At 48.1% G+C, this 21,999-nt stretch overlaps 2 protein-coding genes across 4 annotated transcripts in view; one reads left to right on the plus strand and one right to left on the minus strand.

Moving 5' to 3' along the window:
* The window catches only part of BICRA (BRD4 interacting chromatin remodeling complex associated protein), a 65,538-nt gene extending 55,142 nt beyond the window's left edge, over nt 1–10,396 (plus strand). For both annotated transcript variants that reach the window (XM_069746606.1, XM_069746607.1), the window contains 6 exons: nt 3,120–3,233; nt 3,667–3,728; nt 4,256–4,404; nt 4,517–4,611; nt 6,263–6,365; nt 7,639–10,396. In XM_069746606.1, the coding sequence (XP_069602707.1) occupies nt 3,120–3,233; nt 3,667–3,728; nt 4,256–4,404; nt 4,517–4,611; nt 6,263–6,365; nt 7,639–8,849 (1,734 nt within the window). In that variant the 3' untranslated portion in view covers nt 8,850–10,396. The remainder of the gene's footprint in view (nt 1–3,119; nt 3,234–3,666; nt 3,729–4,255; nt 4,405–4,516; nt 4,612–6,262; nt 6,366–7,638) is intronic.
* A 129-nt stretch (nt 10,397–10,525) lies between these two features.
* LOC138661724 (calpain-1 catalytic subunit-like) overlaps nt 10,526–21,999 on the minus strand; it is a 44,907-nt gene continuing 33,433 nt past the window's right edge. Inside the window, exons 10-20 of one of the 2 annotated variants that reach the window (XM_069746608.1) lie at nt 19,476–19,630; nt 18,635–18,646; nt 18,071–18,279; nt 17,944–17,986; nt 15,192–15,312; nt 14,839–14,903; nt 14,610–14,678; nt 14,440–14,518; nt 13,468–13,584; nt 11,351–11,409; nt 10,526–10,710 (exon numbers count right to left, since the gene is read on the minus strand). In XM_069746608.1, the coding sequence (XP_069602709.1) occupies nt 10,684–10,710; nt 11,351–11,409; nt 13,468–13,584; nt 14,440–14,518; nt 14,610–14,678; nt 14,839–14,903; nt 15,192–15,312; nt 17,944–17,986; nt 18,071–18,279; nt 18,635–18,646; nt 19,476–19,630 (956 nt within the window). In that variant the 3' untranslated portion in view covers nt 10,526–10,683. The remainder of the gene's footprint in view (nt 10,711–11,350; nt 11,410–13,467; nt 13,585–14,439; nt 14,519–14,609; nt 14,679–14,838; nt 14,904–15,191; nt 15,313–17,943; nt 17,987–18,070; nt 18,280–18,634; nt 18,647–19,475; nt 19,631–21,999) is intronic. The other variant, XM_069746609.1, reaches the window with a different exon arrangement.

Here is a 21,999-nt window from a genome sequence, read left to right on the forward strand (position 1 = left end):
CAGCCTCCGTATACATTGTAGGGACGTGTATCCGCAGCCTCCGTATACAGTGTAGGGACGTGTATCCGCAGCCTCCGTATACAGTGCAGGGCCGTGTATCCGCAGCCTCCGTATACAGCGCAGGGACGTGTATCCGCAGCCTCCGTATACAGTGTAGGGACGTGTATCCGCAGCCTCCGTATACAGTGTAGGGACGTGTATCTGCAGCCTCCGTATACAGCGCAGGGACGTGTATCCGCAGCCTCCGTATACAGTGTAGGGACGTGTATCCGCAGCCTCCGTATACAGTGTAGGGACGTGTATCCGCAGCCTCTGTATACAGTGTAGGGACGTGTATCAGCAGCCTCCGTATACAGTGTAGGGACGTGTATCTGCAGCTTCCGTATACAGCGCAGGGACGTGTATCCGCAGCCTCCGTATATAGTGTAGGGACGTGTATCCGCAGCCTCCGTATACAGTGTAGGGACGTGTATCCGCAGCCTCCGTATACAGTGTAAGGACGTGTATCCGCAGCCTCCGTATACAGTGTAGGGACGTGTATCTGCAGCCTCCGTATACAGTGTAGTATGTGTATCATCACCGTCCGTATACAGTGCAGGGACGTGTATCCGCAGCCTCCGTATACAGTGTAGGGACGTGTATCCGCAGCCTCCGTATACAGTGCAGGGACGTGTATCCGCAGCCTCCGTATACAGTGTAGGGTCGTGTATCCGCAGCCTCTGTATACAGCGCAGGGACGTGTATCCGCAGCCTCCGTATACAGCGCAGGGACGTGTATCCGCAGCCTCCGTATACAGCGCAGGGACGTGTATCCGCAGCCTCCGTATACAGTGTAGGGACGTGTATCCGCAGCCTCCGTATACAGTGCAGGGACGTGTATCCGCAGCCTCCGTATACAGTGTAGGGTCGTGTATCCGCAGCCTCTGTATACAGCGCAGGACGTGTATCCGCAGCCTCCGTATACAGCGCAGGGACGTGTATCCGCAGCCTCCGTATACAGCGCAGGGACGTGTATCCGCAGCCTCCGTATACAGTGTAGGGACGTGTATCTGCAGCCTCCGTATACAGTGTAGGGTCGTGTATCCGCAGCCTCCGTATACAGTGCAGGGACGTGTATCCGCAGCCTCCGTATACAGCGCAGGGACGTGTATCCGCAGCCTCCGTATACAGCGCAGGGACGTGTATCCGCAGCCTCCGTATACAGCGCAGGGACGTGTATCTGCAGCCTCCGTATACAGCGCAGGGACGTGTATCCACAGCCTCCGTATACAGTGCAGGGACGTGTATCCGCAGCCTCTGTATACAGTGCAGGGACGTGTATCCGCAGCCTCCGTATACAGTGCAGGGACGTGTATCTGCAGCCTCCGTATACAGCGTAGGGACGTGTATCCGCAGCCTCCGTATACAGTGTAGGGACGTGTATCCGCAGCCTCCGTATACAGTGTAGGGACGTGTATCCGCAGCCTCCGTATACAGTGCAGGGACGTGTATCCGCAGCCTCCGTATACAGTGTAGGGACGTGTATCCGCAGCCTCTGTATACAGTGCAGGGACGTGTATCCGCAGCCTCCGTATACAGCGCAGGGACGTGTATCCGCAGCCTGCGTATACAGTGTAGGGACGTGTATCCGCAGCCTCTGTATACAGTGCAGGGACGTGTATCCGCAGCCTCCGTATACAGCGCAGGGACGTGTATCCGCAGCCTCCGTATACAGTGCAGGGACGTGTATCTGCAGCCTCCGTATACAGTGCAGGGACGTGTATCCGCAGCCTCCGTATACAGTGTAGGGACGTGTATCCGCAGCCTCCGTATACAGTGCAGGGACGTGTATCCGCAGCCTCCGTATACAGTGTAGGGACGTGTATCTGCAGCTTCCGTATACAGTGCAGGGACGTGTATCCGCAGCCTCCGTATACAGCGCAGGGACGTGTATCCGCAGCCTCCGTATACAGCGCAGGGACGTGTATCCGCAGCCTCCGTATACAGTGCAGGGACGTGTATCTGCAGCCTCCGTATACAGTGCAGGGACGTGTATCCGCAGCCTCCGTATACAGTGTAGGGACGTGTATCCGCAGCCTCCGTATACAGTGCAGGGACGTGTATCCGCAGCCTCCGTATACAGCGCAGGGACGTGTATCCGCAGCCTCCGTATACAGCGCAGGGACGTGTATCCGCAGCCTGCGTATACAGTGTAGGGACGTGTATCTGCAGCCTCCGTATACAGTGCAGGGACGTGTATCTGCAGCCTCCGTATACAGTGTAGGGACGTGTATCTGCAGCCTCTGTATACAGCGCAGGGACGTGTATCCGCAGCCTCCGTATACAGCGCAGGGACGTGTATCCGCAGCCTCCGTATACAGTGTAGGGACGTGTATCTGCAGCCTCCGTATACAGTGCAGGGACGTGTATCCGCAGCCTCTGTATACAGCGCAGGGACGTGTATCCGCAGCCTCCGTATACAGCGCAGGGACGTGTATCCGCAGCCTCCGTATACAGTGCAGGGACGTGTATCTGCAGCCTCTGTATACAGTGCAGGGACGTGTATCTGCAGCCTCTGTATACAGCGCAGGGACGTGTATCCGCAGCCTGCGTATACAGTGTAGGGACGTGTATCTGCAGCCTCCGTATACAGTGCAGGGACGTGTATCTGCAGCCTCCGTATACAGCGCAGGGACGTGTATCCGCAGCCTCCGTATACAGTGCAGGGACGTGTATCCGCAGCCTCTGTATACAGTGTAGGGACGTGTATCCGCAGCCTCCGTATACAGTGCAGGGACGTGTATCCGCAGCCTCCGTATACAGCGCAGGGACGTGTATCCGCAGCCTCCGTATACAGCGCAGGGACGTGTATCCGCAGCCTCCGTATACAGCGCAGGGACGTGTATCCGCAGCCTCCGTATACAGTGTAGGGACGTGTATCCGCAGCTTCCGTATACAGTGTAGGGACGTGTATCCGCAGCCTCCGTATACAGCGCAGGGACGTGTATCCGCAGCCTCCGTATATAGTGTAGGGACGTGTATCCGCAGCCTCCGTATACAGCGCAGAGACTTGTGCTTCATCTAATTGGGAGACTTTTCAGAATTTCTGTAACCGTTATCTTTTCATTTTCTCCCTCAAGGGTAAAACTGGTGTGATCAGCTCTGTGCCAAGTATCAGTCTAGGCAAGAGCTCCCTGCAGATCCAAGTGGTTGGCAAGGGAATCCAGCAAATTGTGCCCACTGCCCAGACCCAGGTAAATGCCGCTGTGCCTAAAGAGAATCTCCGGCTCCGAGTAGGTGGAGACTCTGTGCTGAGCATTACATAATGGTGGTTGTGCCTGATTATTTCTGTCCCAGAGGTCTGAATCCACTACCTGGACATAATGTATAATATAAGCCTGTACTTACCTGCAGCGTCCACTAGAGGGAGCGTACTGCACACACTTACCCAGTGCAGTGGACAGCTGTATGCAGCTCGCTCTTCGGCTCCCTCTAGTGGAGGCTGCACATAACCAGCATGTTGTGTTTTCAGTCTGTCACTTGCTGTATGTCTTTCTCCTGGAGCGCATGTTAATGGGGTGCAGTATCAGTATTGGTATATATGGAAGATTTTTATAAAAAGATTAATAAAATTAAATTACTTAAAAATTGATTAAAATTGTATTAATATACCCTTTCCATTTTTAGTTTGAGAATAAATTTGGAGCCCTGAAGAAACTTCAAACACTACAGCCAAGCAAGGAAGCCTGGTGAGTATGTGTGTATGTATAAATATAGGAACCCGTCTGTCAGTGTGAATGGCCGAGATTGGAAGGGTTTGGTGTCTTATCTAGGAGTTTAGTACCTTGGAGTGCATCTTCCATCCCCGTATAATACACCGCCCTGTGATAGGGCAATATAACGCGCCTGTCCGGTTCACACACATCTTGCAATTCTCACACTGGCCACTAGGGTTAACACTAGCCTCATACTTCCTGTTCAGTGTATTGCTGTCCATGGCCAGGAAGCCTGAGTCCAGTATTCACCCTAGTGGCCAGTGTGAACATTGCAAGATTTTGTATTTTTTTTCCATAATTTTTACCCCCTTTACAGTCAGAGAACTGACCACCGCTCCATTTATTCTCTATGGATTTGGCCAAAAAAGGCCGAGCGCAGCCCCATAGGGAATGATCAGGGCCGCGGTTGAGCATGCTCGTTGTTTGGTCCACAGAGGGGAGGTTTTCACTATTGGGATATCGGGCCGAGCTGCTCGGTAATCGTCTCCTTTCTCTCCCAGCTTCCTGGAGCAGTTACACAAGCACCAGGGCTCCGTCCTACACCCGGATTACAAGTCCTCATTTCACTCCTTTGAAGACGCCCTGCACAGACTGCTCCCGTACCACGTGTACCAGGGTCTGCTGCCCACCGAACACAATCTCCGGACGGGTGAGGATCGTATTCGCGTTATCCACACCGCACCGCATTCACCCGAGGACATATGTCGAATCCCTCTTACCGCTCCTGATTTACGCCATGTCGTCCCCTTCTTTTCCCACAGTGGATGATGAGTTTGAGACGGTGTCGACTCAGCTTCTGAAGCGCACACAGGCCATGCTGAACAAGTATCGCTTGCTCCTTTTGGAAGAGTCAAAGGTGCGACCTCCTCCTCCCGCTTATGTTTTAGTGAATCCTTTGTTGATCGGCATTTCTCTTTTAATTTCTGGAAATTATATTTCAAGCTGTTGTCTGATCAGCTGATTGCCTCCCGGAGCTGCCATATTCGGCACGTAGCTCACTTTCCTGGCCGCGTAAAGTGGAAGGGTTATTATCACTAATTTTAATGAATTGGGGTCAGATATGAATCTTGTTAGTGTCTCTCTGTGGTTTTATACACGCAATACACATATGCATACACACAGCTCTGCTACATGTGCATATATAGACACACACAGGTTTGCTACATGTGCGTATATAGACACAGCTCTGCTACATGAGCATATATAGGCACAGCTCTGCTACATGTGTATATAGACACACACCGCACTGCTACATGCGTATATATAGACACAGAGCTTTGCTGCATGCACATACAGACATACACAGCTCTGCTGCATGCACATACAGACACACAGCTCTGCTGCATGCACATACAGACACACAGCTCTGCTGCATGCACATACAGACACAGAGCTTTGCTGCATGCACACTACATGTGCATATACATACACACAGCTTTGCTACATGCACACTGCTTGCACAAGACATACACACAGCTCTGTTACATGCACACTACATGCGCATATAGCCATACACTGCTCTGCTACATGAATATGTAGGTAACCAAGAATACCACACACTAAAATAAAACAATAAATTGCACAATTTGTAAAAAATAAGTGATTAAATAGAAGATATGTGGTAGTGAAGAGTGGAAACCACTCAATATATAGGGTGAAACCAATACCCAGAAATAAGAGCTAAAAGAGAGAGAAAATTCCGGACAAGGGTACAAATATTTATCTTTATTTGAATAGCGGTAAGTCAAATTACAAAATGATTAAAAAATGAAAAAAGAAAGTGCATCACAGAAACATATAATCGATAATACACTGAATACATACATAAACAACCCTGTATGGTATTTTATGGAAACCTGATGTTCGGGATAACAAATAAATAGTACCTGGGCATGCAGAGGTGAAAGCGTTTCATAAAAAATATAAATCACAAGGTGAGTCAGATGTTAGCATAAAAACATAATGTAAAGGCAGTGCCTAAAGGTAAATAAAGTGCACAAGTGCCACAACAAAAGAAGAGAAGGAATTTCTACGCTAGTCAAGCATAGATATCCAAAACCGTGCTCAATCAGAGACAGGACCAGTGTATACTACAACCATTAATCCGAACAAACAGGATACCTTAGAGGGTTAATGTCCCGACGCGCGTTTCAGTAAAGTTTCCTTCCCCTGACGGCAGCACGGTGGCGCGGTGGATAGCACAGCAGCCTTGCAGCGCTGGAGTCCTGGGTTCAAACTCCACCAAGGACAACATCTGCAAGGAGTTTGTATGTTCTCTCGGATTCTCCGGTTTCCTCCCACATTCCAAAGACATACTGATGGGGCTCACAATCTAAATTCCCTAACGGGGACAGCGATGATAATGTGTGCAAAACTGTAAAGCGCTGCGGAATATGTTAGCGCTATATAAAAATAAAGATTATTATTATGGTTAAATATCCACGTAATACATGAAACGTCTCTCGTGCTCGTAGTAAGATCTGACATTGGTGTTCTTCCTTCTGCAGAGAGTGAGTCCTTCCGCAGAAATGGTAATGATTGACAGAATGTTTATCCAGGAGGAGAAAGTGGCCTTGTCTACGGACCGGCAGTTCGCGAAGGATCGACCAGGTACTTGCTGTACATGGGCTACTGTCATCCAACAAATTGCTTTTTTCATATGCATGCTTACCACTAGGAGGCAGCATTACAGGGGTTGTCCAGTGAAAATAAGTCATCCCCCATCTCGATCGCCGAGTGTCCGACCGCTGGGACCTGTGCCGCTCGGCGAATCGGGGGCATATTTTATCTCTTAGAATGGATCAGCAATGCTCATTGTCATCCGTCGTTCCATTCATTCCCTATGGGGCTGCTGAGCTCAGCGGTTCCTGGCTGCCCCAAAGAGAACGAATGGATTAACAGACATCCAACGTGTCCCAACGATCAGTAAGTTATCACTGGACAACCCCTCTAACCCTCTCACGCCATGGCCATTTTCCGTTTTTTTTTTCTTTCTTTGAAGAGCCATGACTTTTTTATATATATATTTCCATCAATATGGCCGTCTGAGGGCTTCTTTATTACGGGACAAGTTGTACTTTTGAATGACACCATTTATTTTACCATATAGTGCACAGGAAAATGGGAAATAAATTCCACGTGTGGCGAAATTGCAAAAAAATTGAAATTCCACAATTGTGTTTTTGGGTTTTTTATTCACTATATTGTAAAACTGAGCTGCCATTATGATTCTCCAGGTCAGTACAAGTACGCAGATACCAAACATGTATAGTTGTTTGTTTTTTCACCACTTAAATGAAAAAAAAAGAGTCCAAAATGTGAATGAAATAATTTTTTCACTTTCGTCACCATTTTCCATAGCGTTTCCATTTTTCAAGATCTGGGGCTGGGTGAGGGCTTTTTTTTTTTTTTTTGCTATGTATAGCAGAAATCACAATCTCCTATGAATGCCGGCCACAAGCCGACATTCACAGGAGTATTGTAGTGACCGGCACTAGACTCGACAGACCCCCCGACTGTCAGACTACCCATCGGCATCCAGCGATCCTGTGCAGGGACGCCGATGGGCGGCCGGAATGAAGCGCTTCATGCCGGCGCTTGTGAAATCCCACTGATGGCTTCACCCACAGCTTTTAAGAACACTTAACAGCTGATTTAATCAGCCATCCTGCGCGGGCTCAGTGTCAGAGCCCGCATCAAAGTCAGGGACACGACATAAGACGTTACATACATGTCGTGAAGGGGTTAATGATTTACCTCCTGTTTAATGGCGGCATACAAGAATAGAAAAAAAAGTACGAAACGGCATCATGTATTTTTTTTTTCATGTCATTTGCTTGGTGTTTTTTTAACATTTTTTTTCTGTTTAACCTCTTTTTTACAGATGAATATGTATCCTCCTCGTCCTCCTCGTCACGGCCTCAAAATCTCGTCTCCCCTGTGGCCTCCATGTCTTCTTCCCCCTGTCCTGCTCCAGCTCCGGAGATCTTGAAACCAGTTGCAGTGCAGACCTCCACCCCGATCCACCCCACCAAATTAGTGATCAAGCACAGTAGTGGGGGATCGCCCTCCGTGACTTGGGCCAAAGCCTCCCCCTCACTCGATGCAGACGACGACGCGCTCCCTTCCCGCAGCAAACCTCCAATCAAGACGTACGAGGCGCGTAGTCGCATTGGGCTGAAACTAAAGATCAAACAAGAGGCCGGGTTAAGCAAAGTTATCCACAATACAGCTTTGGATCCCATTCACCAAAACCCGCCCCCGCCTCCACAGCCACCGGCTCCTCCGACAACCTCTGCCAGCACTGTTATCAAGGCGATAGTTAACCCTGCGCCGGCCACTATCACCACACCCACGGGACAGATGAACGGTACCCTGGACCACTCATCGCCTGCCGAAAAGAAACCCCTGGCTACTTACTGTCGGCTCCCTCTCCGCAAAACATATCGAGAGAACGTGGATGCCTTCGTGATGGGCAAACCGGCGGACAGCCGAGTAAAGGTGGAAACTCCGATGCAGTTACCGATTGTCGCACCGACTGTTAAGCAGGAGGACGGCTCGCGGAGCGTAATTACATCCCACAAGACACAAGGGGTCGCTGACATCGAGAAGGTAAAGAAAGAGGACACCTCCGAGATGGTCTTCTTCAGCAGGGGGGATAGCAAGGCTATCAAGAACGAGGAGACGACCATGAGCGCAAGGAGAGACATCAAGGAAGAAGATCCTGGCTTCTTCTCACGGGTAATCAAGACTGAGCCAACGGAGAACGAGAGCGACCTGAGCTGGGAGATGCCGCTGCCCTCTGCCAAGAGGCTGAAGTCGGAGCATTTCGATGTGGATAACGCCAGCTTTTCCAGTGACAGCCCCCAAGATGACACTTTGAACGAGCACCTTCAGAGCGCCATTGACAGCATCCTCAATCTTCAGCAGCCCCAGAGCGGCGGAGGCTCCAACACCCTTCTTCGCTCGTCGGCGCAGTCCTCGTACCATCACTCATCTTCCTCCTCTCCCTTTTCATCACCGGTCCACCGCACAGACTCATACCTCACCCCCAACCACAATGGCGGCCTGGGTGCCAGGACGTTAAATAGATAACAGGTGGAAACAGAAATTACGAGCGAGCCGTCAGAAGTAAATCAATTCAATGGCCGGGGAGCCAGATGTTCATGACATGGACATGACGAGAAACGCTGCAGTACCTGAGAACAGGATGGGCGCACATTTTCGGATTAAGCCTCAATTCTTTCTTCTTTTTTTTTTTTAATTTTTATTTGCCCGCATTGTGCGGTGAATGGATTTGTGGAGAGATTGTGCCTCGTCCCTACCAGAAAGCATTGTATTGTAGTAACGTCTCTGAGCGAGACAACGTTTTATTTTTATTTTTTTTCTCTCCCCGAGCCGCTGCAAAAAAGAATTAACCTTTAAAGGACACATACAAAAACCGGTGATCTGTTGCCTTCAAAACTTTCATTTTTTATTTGTTGTTTTTTTTTTTTTCCTATTTCCTCCTTCCCATCTCTTTTCTCATCTCAACTTGAACTGTTAATAAAAATGAAAAAAAAAAACGAAAAAAAAAAATTTAAATAAAACTTATGACCTTAACGAGGAGACCGACGACGGGACTTATAAGAGACGGGACTGGCTTAAAAAAACAAACAAAAGCGTATTAAAATTATTGTAATATTTCTTTAAGTTATTCAAGCATCAAGTCAGGGGATTTTTTTATGTTCTGTGTTGTATTTTTTTTTTATTATTATTTTCCTATGGGGGAAATGGCAAATGAATGCACAGTGCACACGGACAACTAAAATATGGAATATACACTTTTCTTTTCTTTTTTTTATTTTTTTTCTTGGGGGGATGGTCAATGACTCAATTGGATATCTGCTCCTTTCGGTCGGGCTTACAGTCTGCTCTGGATCGGGATGCAAGAGTCTCTTTCGTAAAAGAAAAAAAAAATTGGCGTAAATGGTGATTTAATGGCCTGGGAGCCTCATTGAGATGAATTCACACCTGCCTAATAGACGATGGATAACGTATCGTACTCTCAGCGTTCACTTTATACAGTGTTATCGAAAATCTGTGCAAAATTAGACAAAAATTGTGCAGATTCCTCTTCCCCGTGATACATTATTTAGCTGAATCGGCATCAATAATTGTACCAAAAATTTAAAAAAAAAAAAAAAAAAATGATGGACCAATAGCCGGAAAATAAAATGTCAATGAAAAGATCATAAGTGTCGTTCAGCTTGTCCATAGGATTTCTGTGCGAGAGTAATGTTAAGGAAGAGCCCCCCTCCCATCCAGACAGATGTAGTCTTGACCCCCTCTTTGCTCCCTATATATTCTAGTAATCTATTACCAGTTTGGTATTTATTATTTTTCTTTTTTTTTTGGCAAAAGTTTCCAAACTCATTACTGCCCATTACTCCCCCCTTTACCTTCATCTTTTTTTTTTTATTTTGTCCACCTTCCGGATCCCCTCATCTTCCTCCCTCCTTCCTCCCCAATCAAACATTACGGTCTAAATATAGTACTATAAAAGAATTTCTACTGTATTTATAATGTAGAATGAGTTTTTTAAAAGAATGATGTACATTTAGTACTTCTGTGTAAATTAAATTTGCTCCTCTTTTTAAAAACCTGTATATGATTTTTTTTTTTTTTTTTTGGAAAAAAATCCTTTAAAAAAAAAAATACAGAGTTTCAAAAGCTGTTGGAAGGCGTCCGCTCCCATGTTTGTCATGTAACAGAATGGTACCAGTGAGAACTTTTTATTTATTTTTTTATTGACAGGAGATATTGCAGAAGTCACAAACATAAAAACAAGGTAATATCATCTTGGGAGGGGGTCCAAAATCCTTTATTCGAAAAGGTCCGGTTGGAGGTGTAAAGTGGTTCCTGTGAGCACGTGATGTGGTTGGTGACCTCACTGAAGCCTCGTCATCTGCAACCACTGTGAATAATAAGATCATATATGTAAGTGTCATATGAAGAGACCCCCGATTGGGGGGGGGGAAAAATTTGGTCATGTTGGATTTTTTTTTTTTTTCGGTCTGTAAAAAGCAATGGCTGCATCATCGGGTGAAAAAGAAATCCAACACGGCCGATAAAGTCTGAGAATACATCAACAAACAACCGGTCAGCCGCTCATTTGTCTGCCCATTTTTGTCTTGTATATTCCTGTAAATATTAGGAAATTACAAGCAGAACATTAGCTAATGTTATAGGCAGCCTGTATTTAGCTGACAAGTCTCGGGGCAGGGGATTAGATTAGATAGAGGATTACCGCAGAACAGTCTTCCTTTAAGAAGACCCGAAGTCCTGTCACAAGTAGCAATTTTCCTTATTACACACAGACATGTCACTTGTATAAAGCAGAGGGTAACTATTTGGAGGCAGAAATTTAATTCTACATATCAAGCACCTCATGGGCGGGAACATAAATATTAAGGTCCACCCCTGCTTACCACAGGAATACAACCCCCCCAAAAAAAAAAAAAATCTGTTTTATGCACAGTTCCAATTTGTTGGCAGAAGTAGTAGGTTATACATCAAGGGGGAGGAGAATCTGGTAAATTACTTCTCAGTCTTACCTGCCGTTCCACAAGAGTAACAACGCCATCTTTGTTCCGATCCAACTTCCGGCATTGATCTGGAATAAAGTGTCACATACATCATTCACTCACTGGATACTTGGTGTATATAGAAGAAAAAATTGTGGGGATAATATAGAAGAGGTAAAATGCAGGCCCCCATTAGAGACCCTAATTGATTTAAGACACCACACCCTGAAGGTCGAGTTTCCCTGGATATGTCGAGAACTTATTATAGAAATGCAATTTTCAGGATTGTGAAGTATGGCACCGGAGAGATCACACAGAACCACACCGCTGCCACCACATGTGACGAACCCGAACCTCACCACCCCCCTGATGTCACTATTACGTCAGCGAGATCACGTGGTACGGTCTCCTCACTGACACTAATGTGATGTTCCACACCCTCTGGGGATACGTAAGGTCAGCTTGGCGCAGTTTTACACAACACCCCCTGTCCACCCAGGTCCAGGGAGGCATGGGGAGTGAGAGGATGTTGGCCCATGCAGTCATTCACGAGGCACCACAATTGCTCAAAAACCCGACAGGCCCCTTTCACTAGCACCAGTCAAACCGCTCTGCCAGCCCAGTAGGACTGCCACTAGTTCCTCGTTAAATTTAAACCCGGTCCGTGGATTATATCAGGACAGATACCAGCCCCGGTAGCATGGAAAGTTAAACCGAGAAACTGACATGTGGATTGAGATAAAAGAGCAACCCCAAGTTAAATAATATATCTAATCACCTTAAGGACACACTAGACAATACACTATATACACAATGATTACACATACAGTATACTATGGTCAGATATGCAAATATAGATAGTAGTAGGGCAAAAGATATAAGCAGAATATATTGATTACCGGGTGTTAGCTGGCAGCCCATGCCCCATGATCTATCTCTTTGGTCCCTTCTCAGCAAGTTACTTGACACGGTCCCCACTTCCAAAGTGGACCACATGCATCACAGAGAGTGACCACATGGCCGTACACTAGCCTTTTTCCCCTTTGGGTGACTCCAATCCTGCCCTCTGGGCTGAACCTAAATTCTGACCCCTTGCCTCTGGAGCTGCAAACTCCAAAACCTATGAAAGATCAGAACGGTGGCAGTTCTGGCACCATCTGATCTAGCCGAACCCCTGCTACGCGTTAATACTAGTGATGAGCGAGTGTACTCGTTGCTCGGGTTTTCCCGAGCACGCTCGGGTGACCTCCGTGTATTTATGACTGCTCAGATTTCGTTTTCATCACGGCAGCTGAATGATTTACAGCTACTAGCCATGCTGAGTACATGTGGGGGTTGCCTGGTTGTTAGGGAATCCCCACATGTATTCAAGCAGGCTAGTATCTGTAAATCATTCAGCTGCCGTGATGAAAACTAAATCTCCGAGCAGTCATAAATACACTGAGGTCACCCGAGCGTGCTCGGGAAAACCCGAGCAACGAGTATACTCGCTCATCACTAGTTAAGACCAAATACAGCTTTGCTATCTGGTTTCTACTGGCTGTTCTGGATGTATTGTCATACCCCTGGGTGCTAGAATGGGTTGAGACCCAGCCGGGCATTCGCCATGTTCTGGGGATCTCTGAAATGTACACAACGTACAGCTAGGACTTATAGGAACTGTATAACTTCTTATGAAATCATCTGATTCAACAAAGCAGTTTAGACAGCATGGTCTCCACATGGCAGCAAGCCTCTTGTTCTGCTCTGAGCTGACTCAGTGTGAGATCTGTCACTCCTAGCCTTTTGAGGCTTGACCCACCTTCTGCGCTAGCTGCACACTGAAGGGGGTTTTATAATCCCATGCCACGAAGGATATAAAAGATTGGCATGAAATTATATCGCCAATCTTCTTCACAGGGATCCTAATGAAAAAGGGAGACAGAGGAGAAAATGGTCCAACGGGGACTGGGCTATAGGCAAAAATTGCATATGGTTTACAGCAATTTGATGCAGTTTCGCAATGTGGTTGTTTCGCAGATGTAGCCCCCTCAGCGGTCAGATCAGATGATCGAACGGCCTGCAGCTATTTTATAAACTGTTGTCTTCATAACACAACTCCCTTTAAGCAAAAAGGTAACAGAAAATAATATTGGATTTTCACTTACCAAAAACATCCACAAGGTGCGCTAGGCAGGAAAGGAAGCTGTCAAAATCCACCCGCCTCAGATCATTACCATATTTAATACACAGCAGCTCCACAAGTTTATTATTCAGCTGAAAACCTGAAGGAAGAGAGGACGTTCTCCGGTAATCCACAATTTTATAGCTATTCCCATGTCGGAATACCTTCGCTCCCACCTCAAAGGGCCCCAGACACATAAGAGCAAAGTAGGTATGACTGCCCCCCTGACAGACTGTTGGAAAAGAGAAGGATCGGGAAAGTTTCAGGCTCCATCCTTTTGTCCTCTGGGCATGTAATCTGTCACCAGAGGTGTCTTCCAAATAGAGAACCGCACCTATTCACACGCTGCATCTGATCTCTACCACATCAGTACAGCTGAGCTGTAATACCAGGCATATCCCGTGGACAGGTGTGGCGCTGGTTTTGTAAGAAAGCACCCATGTTTGTCTTGTATTGTGCGCAATATTCATTGAGGGGGAGACTGGAGACTGTATTGCAACCCGTTTTGTGTATGCAGCTCATAAGCGGATCAATATCTTTCTTGCAAATATGTTGTGCACATGAGGACATACTGTACGTATACTATAAGGAAGAGCTAAGGGAAAGCGCTTGCGTGATGGCGTATGATCGTCTGATGTTACTCTGTACACTTGACCTGGGTTTCCCCGCCTGTCTCCTCTCCTACCCTTGCAGCAATGTTGGCTCCTGACCGCTGCAGCCAATCAGCGTGTGCACTGCCGACCATCTCGTCACTGCTGTGAGTTTGGATAGAAGAGCAGGCAGTCTAGGGGACCCAGCCAGCAAAACGGGAGCAGCGGGGGATCGACAAGTGAACATGTGCTATTATTTTTAAAGAACAGAGATCCAGAACACACAAGATTGTGGAGACCCCCTTTAAAGAAGAGCTCGGTGCATAAATCCCACATTTTTGGAAATACAAATAATAATCCCTTACCAGCAGCTTCCAGTGCCAGGCGCAGCTCCTGTACGTCCATTGTTCCGGATCGGTCACAGTCGTACTTTATAAATATATGCTAGAACAGAAAACGCACGTGTCCTCAGCTGAGGTCGATCTTTTCTGCGCACACCTGTTTACACATCTGCTGGGAACGATCAGACATTTACCTCCCATTCTTTAATTTTGCTCCAGAGATACCTAAATTCTTCCGCCTGCAGCTTCCCGTTCCCACTGTGCTGCGGTTCTTGTGTTAAGGAGATTTATGTTCAGAAGCCACATGTTGTGGAACTACAAGATACAGCACGGATTATAGCACCTGTTGAGGGAACACCTGGTGACACAACATGTCTATAATTGGTCATAGGGGAAGCGGCGTTCAGGTTAACGTAAGGATACGTCTGCGATTTTCAGCAGTTGGATGCAAGTGTCAATGGAAAATCCGTCAGTTTTAAGATGCGAATCTTGAAGAAAAAAAAAAAGGGAACAGTTAAGAACCTTACGTGGGAGATGTGTAAAAATAAAGCAGAACTATGAATACAGCTCTGGAGTACAATAAAAAACTAAAAGCCATTCTCCTGCCCTGAACTGAACAGCCCCTTCTATGGCTGTTGCCTGTGAGGCTGTTGAGTTCGGGTCAGGAGATCCGCTGGTGATCCGGACATCGCGCTCCATTCTCGGAAAGTGAATGTCGGGACGTGGGGAACCGGCCTAAGAATACGCAGCCCTGGTAATCGGATTTCTCTGCTTACGTTTGGACGTGGTCTGCACCATGATGCTCTGTAACTCCTCGGGGCTGATTTCCTGGTCCTGTCCAGACAGTCGGGTGAAATGTCTTTTGAAATCTTCGCTGCTCATCCGAAGCGCGCCCTCCTGCAGGGGAGGCCATATTGGAACGTGTAATGTTAGGAGACTGATGCACTTTGTACCAGTAGATTCCTTACTTAGAAATACTACTAGCCTGGGTATGGGGACACGGAGGTAGTGGTCACAATCCGGCCACCGTAGCTATGGGAGCCCAGAGGTAGCGCTCACAATCCGGCCACCGTAGCTATGGGAGCCCAGAGGTAGCGCTCACAATCCGGCCACCATAGCTATGGGAGCCCAGAGGTAGTGGTCACAATCCGGCCACCGTAGCTATGGGAGCCCAGAGGTAGCGCTCACAATCCGGCCACCATAGCTATGGGAGCCCAGAGGTAGTGGTCACAATCCGGCCACCGTAGCTATGGGAGCCCAGAGGTAGCGCTCACAATCCGGCCACCGTAGCTATGGGAGCCCAGAGGTAGTGGTCACAATCCGGCCACCGTAGCTATGGGAGCCCAGAGGTAGTGGTCACAATCCGGCCACCGTAGCTATGGGAGCCCAGAGGTGGCGGTCACAATCCGGCCACCGTAGCTATGGGAGCCCAGAGGTAGCGGTCACAATCCGGCCACCGTAGCTATGGGAGCCCAGAGGTAGCGGTCACAATCCGGACACCGTAGCTATGGGAGCCCAGAGGTAGCGCTCACAATCCGGCCACCGTAGCTATGGGAGCCCAGAGGTCGCAATCACGTTTCCGCCACCGTAGCTATGGGAGCCCAGAGGTGGCGGTCACAATCCGGCCACCGTAGCTATGGGAGCCCAGAGGTAGCGCTCACAATCCGGCCACCATAGCTATGGGAGCCCAGAGGTAGTGGTCACAATCCGGCCACCGTAGCTATGGGAGCCCAGAGGTAGCGCTCACAATCCGGCCACCGTAGCTATGGGAGCCCAGAGGTAGCGCTCACAATCCGGCCACCGTAGCTATGGGAGCCCAGAGGTAGCGCTCACAATCCGGCCACCGTAGCTATGGGAGCCCAGAGGTAGCGCTCACAATCCGGCCACCGTAGCTATGGGAGCCCAGAGGTAGCGCTCACAATCCGGCCACCGTAGCTATGGGAGCCCAGAGGTAGCGCTCACAATCCGGCCACCGTAGCTATGGGAGCCCAGAGGTAGCGCTCACAATCCGGCCACCGTAGCTATGGGAGCCCAGAGGTAGCGCTCACAATCCGGCCACCGTAGCTATGGGAGCCCAGAGGTAGCGCTCACAATCCGGCCACCGTAGCTATGGGAGCCCAGAGGTAGCGCTCACAATCCGGCCACCGTAGCTATGGGAGCCCAGAGGTAGCGCTCACAATCCGGCCACCGTAGCTATGGGAGCCCAGAGGTAGCGGTCACAATCCGGACACCGTAGCTATGGGAGCCCAGAGGTAGCGCTCACAATCCGGCCACCGTAGCTATGGGAGCCCAGAGGTAGCGCTCACAATCCGGCCACCGTAGCTATGGGAGCCCAGAGGTAGCGGTCACAATCCGGCCACCGTAGCTATGGGAGCCCAGAGGTAGCGCTCACAATCCGGCCACCGTAGCTATGGGAGCCCAGAGGTAGCGCTCACAATCCGGCCACCGTAGCTATGGGAGCCCAGAGGTAGCGCTCACAATCCGGCCACCGTAGCTATGGGAGCCCAGAGGTAGCGCTCACAATCCGGCCACCGTAGCTATGGGAGCCCAGAGGTAGCGCTCACAATCCGGCCACCGTAGCTATGGGAGCCCAGAGGTAGCGCTCACAATCCGGCCACCGTAGCTATGGGAGCCCAGAGGTAGCGCTCACAATCCGGCCACCGTAGCTATGGGAGCCCAGAGGTAGCGCTCACAATCCGGCCACCGTAGCTATGGGAGCCCAGAGGTAGCGGTCACAATCCGGCCACCGTAGCTATGGGAGCCCAGAGGTAGCGGTCACAATCCGGCCACCGTAGCTATGGGAGCCCAGAGGTAGCGGTCACAATCCGGCCACCGTAGCTATGGGAGCCCAGAGGTAGCGCTCACAATCCGGCCACCGTAGCTATGGGAGCCCAGAGGTAGCGCTCACAATCCGGCCACCGTAGCTATGGGAGCCCAGAGGTAGCGGTCACAATCCGGCCACCGTAGCTATGGGAGCCCAGAGGTAGCGGTCACAATCCGGCCACCGTAGCTATGGGAGCCCAGAGGTAGCGCTCACAATCCGGCCACCGTAGCTATGGGAGCCCAGAGGTAGCAGTCACAATCCGGACACCGTAGCTATGGGAGCCCAGAGGTGGCGGTCACAATCCGGCCACCGTAGCTATGGGAGCCCAGAGGTAGCGCTCACAATCCGGCCACCGTAGCTATGGGAGCCCAGAGGTCGCAATCACGTTTCCGCCACCATAGCTATGGGAGACTAGAGGAAACAGTCACCTTCTGGAAACCATAGCTATAGGGGTACAGAGGTAGCAGTCACATTCCCGCCACCATAGCTATGGGGGTGCAAAGGTAGCGGTCACGTTCCAGCCTCTAACTCTTTTTTGAGCTCCCATAGCCCCTAATGATACATAAGGGAACTAAACCACTACATGCCAGTGATATGAAGACACAATGACGTATTAATGGGAGCAAGAACTTTCCAATGTACTGATGTGATATGGGCCTTTCTAAACCTGCGCTGCAACTACACTGCCCAAATGGACAACGTACCTGAAACACTTTTTCTTCGGCTATGACTTTGCAGTCAATCTCTCTGTGGAGAAACAAATTGGCAATTAATATAACCAAGAGAGTGTGTACATGGATGAGGGTGGATGGAGTATTAGGGCTTCCTCACTTGAGCGTGTGTTGTGTCTCGGTGAAGACCCTCATGTTGAAGGACGACTCCTCTTGAGGCATGTAGGTGGTAGGGATGATCAGATATTGTCCTGGGGTCAGCTCGTAGCGGCCGGTAATATCACGCTTGGCTATATAGGGTGTGAGGGCCATAGGGATGAGGCTGGAGATCACTTCGGCTCTCTGGGACACCAGGCACAGGTCACCGAACTAAACGTAACCAAGTAATTGGTGTCAGATAATGCAGTGTCTATGGCACATAGACTTAACGGGGTGCATAGGACTATCTGATCAGCTCCACTGAATGAAATGGGTCTGAACCGCAATACCGCATATAACCTGAGAACAGGTGTGGTGCTGTTCTAGGAAGAAAACGGCCATAACAGAACTCAGAGAGCATAATAATAGGAATCATCCAACATTGAGACCGGTAAATTTGAGAATAAATTGTACAAAGAGAGTAATAAGTGAGGAGAGGGAACATCAGGCATAGCATATACAGACTGTATATATCCTGGAACAGGAGATCTGAACAGTCAGCAGAGGAAAGGACTTTACTATTCACCTGTTCTGGCACCTGCAAAATAATAATAATATTAATTATATCCATATATTAGGTGACAAAAGAAGATACTACAAATGCATTTATTTCAATGGACGATGTGTAATGCTTCACGTCACCTGAGGTGGAGCTATAGGGAAATGGAACACCAGGTTTCATTTCAATTTGTCCAGTCACTGTCTTCTCAGCAAGAGTGGTAACATCATCAGCACCACTCCCCTCCAATGCAGTGTACAAGCCCTTTCAAGGGTTTTGTGCATTGTATTTTTTAAATGAAACATAGTACCTCATCCAATTGTCACTGTTTCACTGATTCTGGAACAGTTTTTCTTTTTATTCTAAGCTGCTCCCTTCCAAAGTTATGCCCCCCTGTGATAATGGTGCAAATTTGCCAACAACTAACTGAGCGTGTACCATAGACCATGTCTGTGGGCGTGGCCGTGTTCTGATTGGCCAGCGTCAGAGGAGAAAAAGTGAATGTCTGTAGGACACACACAGTTGATTGAAGGGAAAATTTGCACCATTATTAGGGGCATAACTTTAGAACGGAGGGTCACAGAAGAAAAAGAAAAACTGTTTCAGAATCGGTGAAACCACGGTAATTTGAGGAGGCACTCCGTTTAAATTAAAAATTCTAGTGAAAGATCCCCTTTAAAGATGTTTCTTGGATTATAATGGCTCAGGGTGGATATTCAGTTATTTCGCAGGGGACTCTGCACTTCAGTAATAGGGGGAAACTTTATGCTCCTTCCACTTCACACCATAGTGATGTATGTAACAATGGGAATAGCAAAAAAAAAAAAGTGTGACATCTCTACCAATATAACGGTCTGCAACACTATACCTTGTAAATTTCAAAACCGATAACCAAGAAGTCTCTCCCGGCCGCCCTCGCCTTCCGTCTGTCTTTCTGAAGAAGAGAGGCCAGCAAGATGCATGCATTCTTCTCATCATCTCCTTCCACTGTTATCAGGAACTGAGGATTGGTCCAGAAGGTGCCTGTAGAGGAATAAGACGGGTGTAAGGACTGCTACTCACTCACCCACAGATAAGGACAGCAGGTCCCACACACAGGTTAAGCCAACAATCTTATGTGTATGTGCAGTGTCGGACTGGGATGTCTAGGGCTCACCCTACAGCTATATGCAAATACCTGTTATCCATTATCCCGGTTATTGTGGAGCATCGACTGTAAACACACAGGTGGCATACACAGTAATACAGGGATCACCAGTGACATTATACACAGGAGCTCTGTGAATAGTGTACAGGTAATACCGTGATCACCAGTGACATTATACATATTAGCTCTGTGTATAGTGTCAGTGTACAGGTAATATAGTGATCATCTGTGACATTATACTCAGGAGATCTGTATATAGTGTCAGTGTACAGGTAATACAGGGATCAACAGTGACATACACGAGCTCTGTATATAGTGTCAGTGTACAGGTAATGCAGTGATCACCGGTGACATTATATACAAGAGCTCTGTATATAGTGTCAGTGTACAGGTAATGCAGTGACCACAGGTGGCATTATACACATGAGCTCTGTATATAGTGTCAGTGTACAGGTAATGCAGGGCTCACCAGTGACATTACACACAGGAGCTCTCTATATAGTATACAGTGTAAATTTACAGGTAATACAGTGACTCACCAACAACAATATACACAGGAGCTCTGTATATACTGTATAGTGTACAGGTAATACAGGGATTACCAGTTACGTTATTGAAATGAGCGTTGTATATAGTGTCTATGTACAGGTAATACAGTGATCACCAGTGACATTATACACAGAAGCTCTGTATATAGTGTATAGTGTACAGGTAATGCAGGGATTACCAGTGACATTATACACAGGAGCTCTGTATATAGTGTAAGTGCACAGTTAATACAGGGATCACCAGTGACATTATACACAGGATCTTTGTATATAGTGTCAGTGTACAGATAACACTGGCTTACCAGTGACATCTCTCGGTGAAGTCCTTCATCTTCGATTTTCTTCTTCATCTGGCACAGACTGACATCACTTCTTCTAGCAAGGACTCAACTCTGCAGAAAATAACACAGCTATCAATAGCTGATCTCTCCTATAGCACATTCCCCACTTATTCCCTGACTCCTACACTACGCCAGATGAAGAAAAAAGGCGGCATAGTGCCACCCTGCACAGTAACAAGGCCTCCCTTTTGTTCCCCCCCACCCCCTTGGAAAACCGTATTATAAAAAGTAAAAAATATTACAGCAGTAATGTTCCCTAATTGGCCCCTACAGTAATTATGTCCATCCACCTGCCACCATAAGCTAATAATGTAGGCTCCTAATTTTGGTCTCCATACAGCAATTACGGTAAGTCCCTCAACGTGGCCGCTTTAATAATGTCCCCCTTCTTGGGCCCTTATGTCCCTGGTGCTGGCCCATATGTCCCTTGTGCCGCTCCCTATGTCCATGTCCATTCTGGCCCTATGTCCTGGTCTCTTTTCTTGGCCCATGATATGGCCCCTTTTCTTGGCCCACATCCTGTCCTAATGTCCTGGTCCCATGCCCCTGGTCCTGGCCCCGCATCCACAGAAGAATTAAAAAAAAAAACATCTTTCTTACTTACCTTCGCTCCCAGCGCCATGCAGCATCCTATCCCTTCAGATCTGGTGTGGTCGTGTTCAAATAGCCGCCTACCCATCAAAGGCCGGTGGCTGACATCAGGTCACCTGTCGAGTTTACTTTTATGAGCTGCCTGCGATGGGCACATTGACGTCACAGCCGCTGGCCTCTGATAGGTGGGCAGCCAAGTTAACTATTGTGGCGCAGACTTTCAACGCACCCAATACATTTCAACCGAATGTGCATCCTTGGACGCACATTCAGATGAAACCAATGGGCCCACTCTACATCCTTCTTGGTGGGGAACCGAGGACCCGGGCCCACTGGGGAATCATCCGGCATCCCGGTGTTCCAGTCCGACCCTGTGTATATGGCCCCTTGGGCCTTTCCGGACACCCCATGTGAGACATCGGGGAAAAGAGTAATCCAGCATGCTCAATGCCAAATCCTTTTTTTCACATTTCATGTGAATAACACCATTTCTGTCCATCTTGTGACTTGTATTCTGCATTTTTGCTAGTTTTCCCCTCTGCAGGCTTCATTTCTAATTTTCAGTTGTCTCCAAGCTAGTGGATATAGACATCTACTATAATGGCTCCCATAAAAGCACACAGACATGAGGGATTCCCGCTCTCCTGTCTCCATGTAGCACTCGTTTAAAATTAGTAATAGCAGCATAGAGGACAAAGTCCAGTAATTATATGACTTGTATTCTGCATTTTTTCTCTAATTTTCTGCTGTCTCTAAGCTTGTGGG

This window comes from Ranitomeya imitator, chromosome 2, assembly GCF_032444005.1.
Source record: "Ranitomeya imitator isolate aRanImi1 chromosome 2, aRanImi1.pri, whole genome shotgun sequence".
Classification (NCBI taxonomy): Eukaryota; Metazoa; Chordata; class Amphibia; order Anura; family Dendrobatidae; genus Ranitomeya; species Ranitomeya imitator.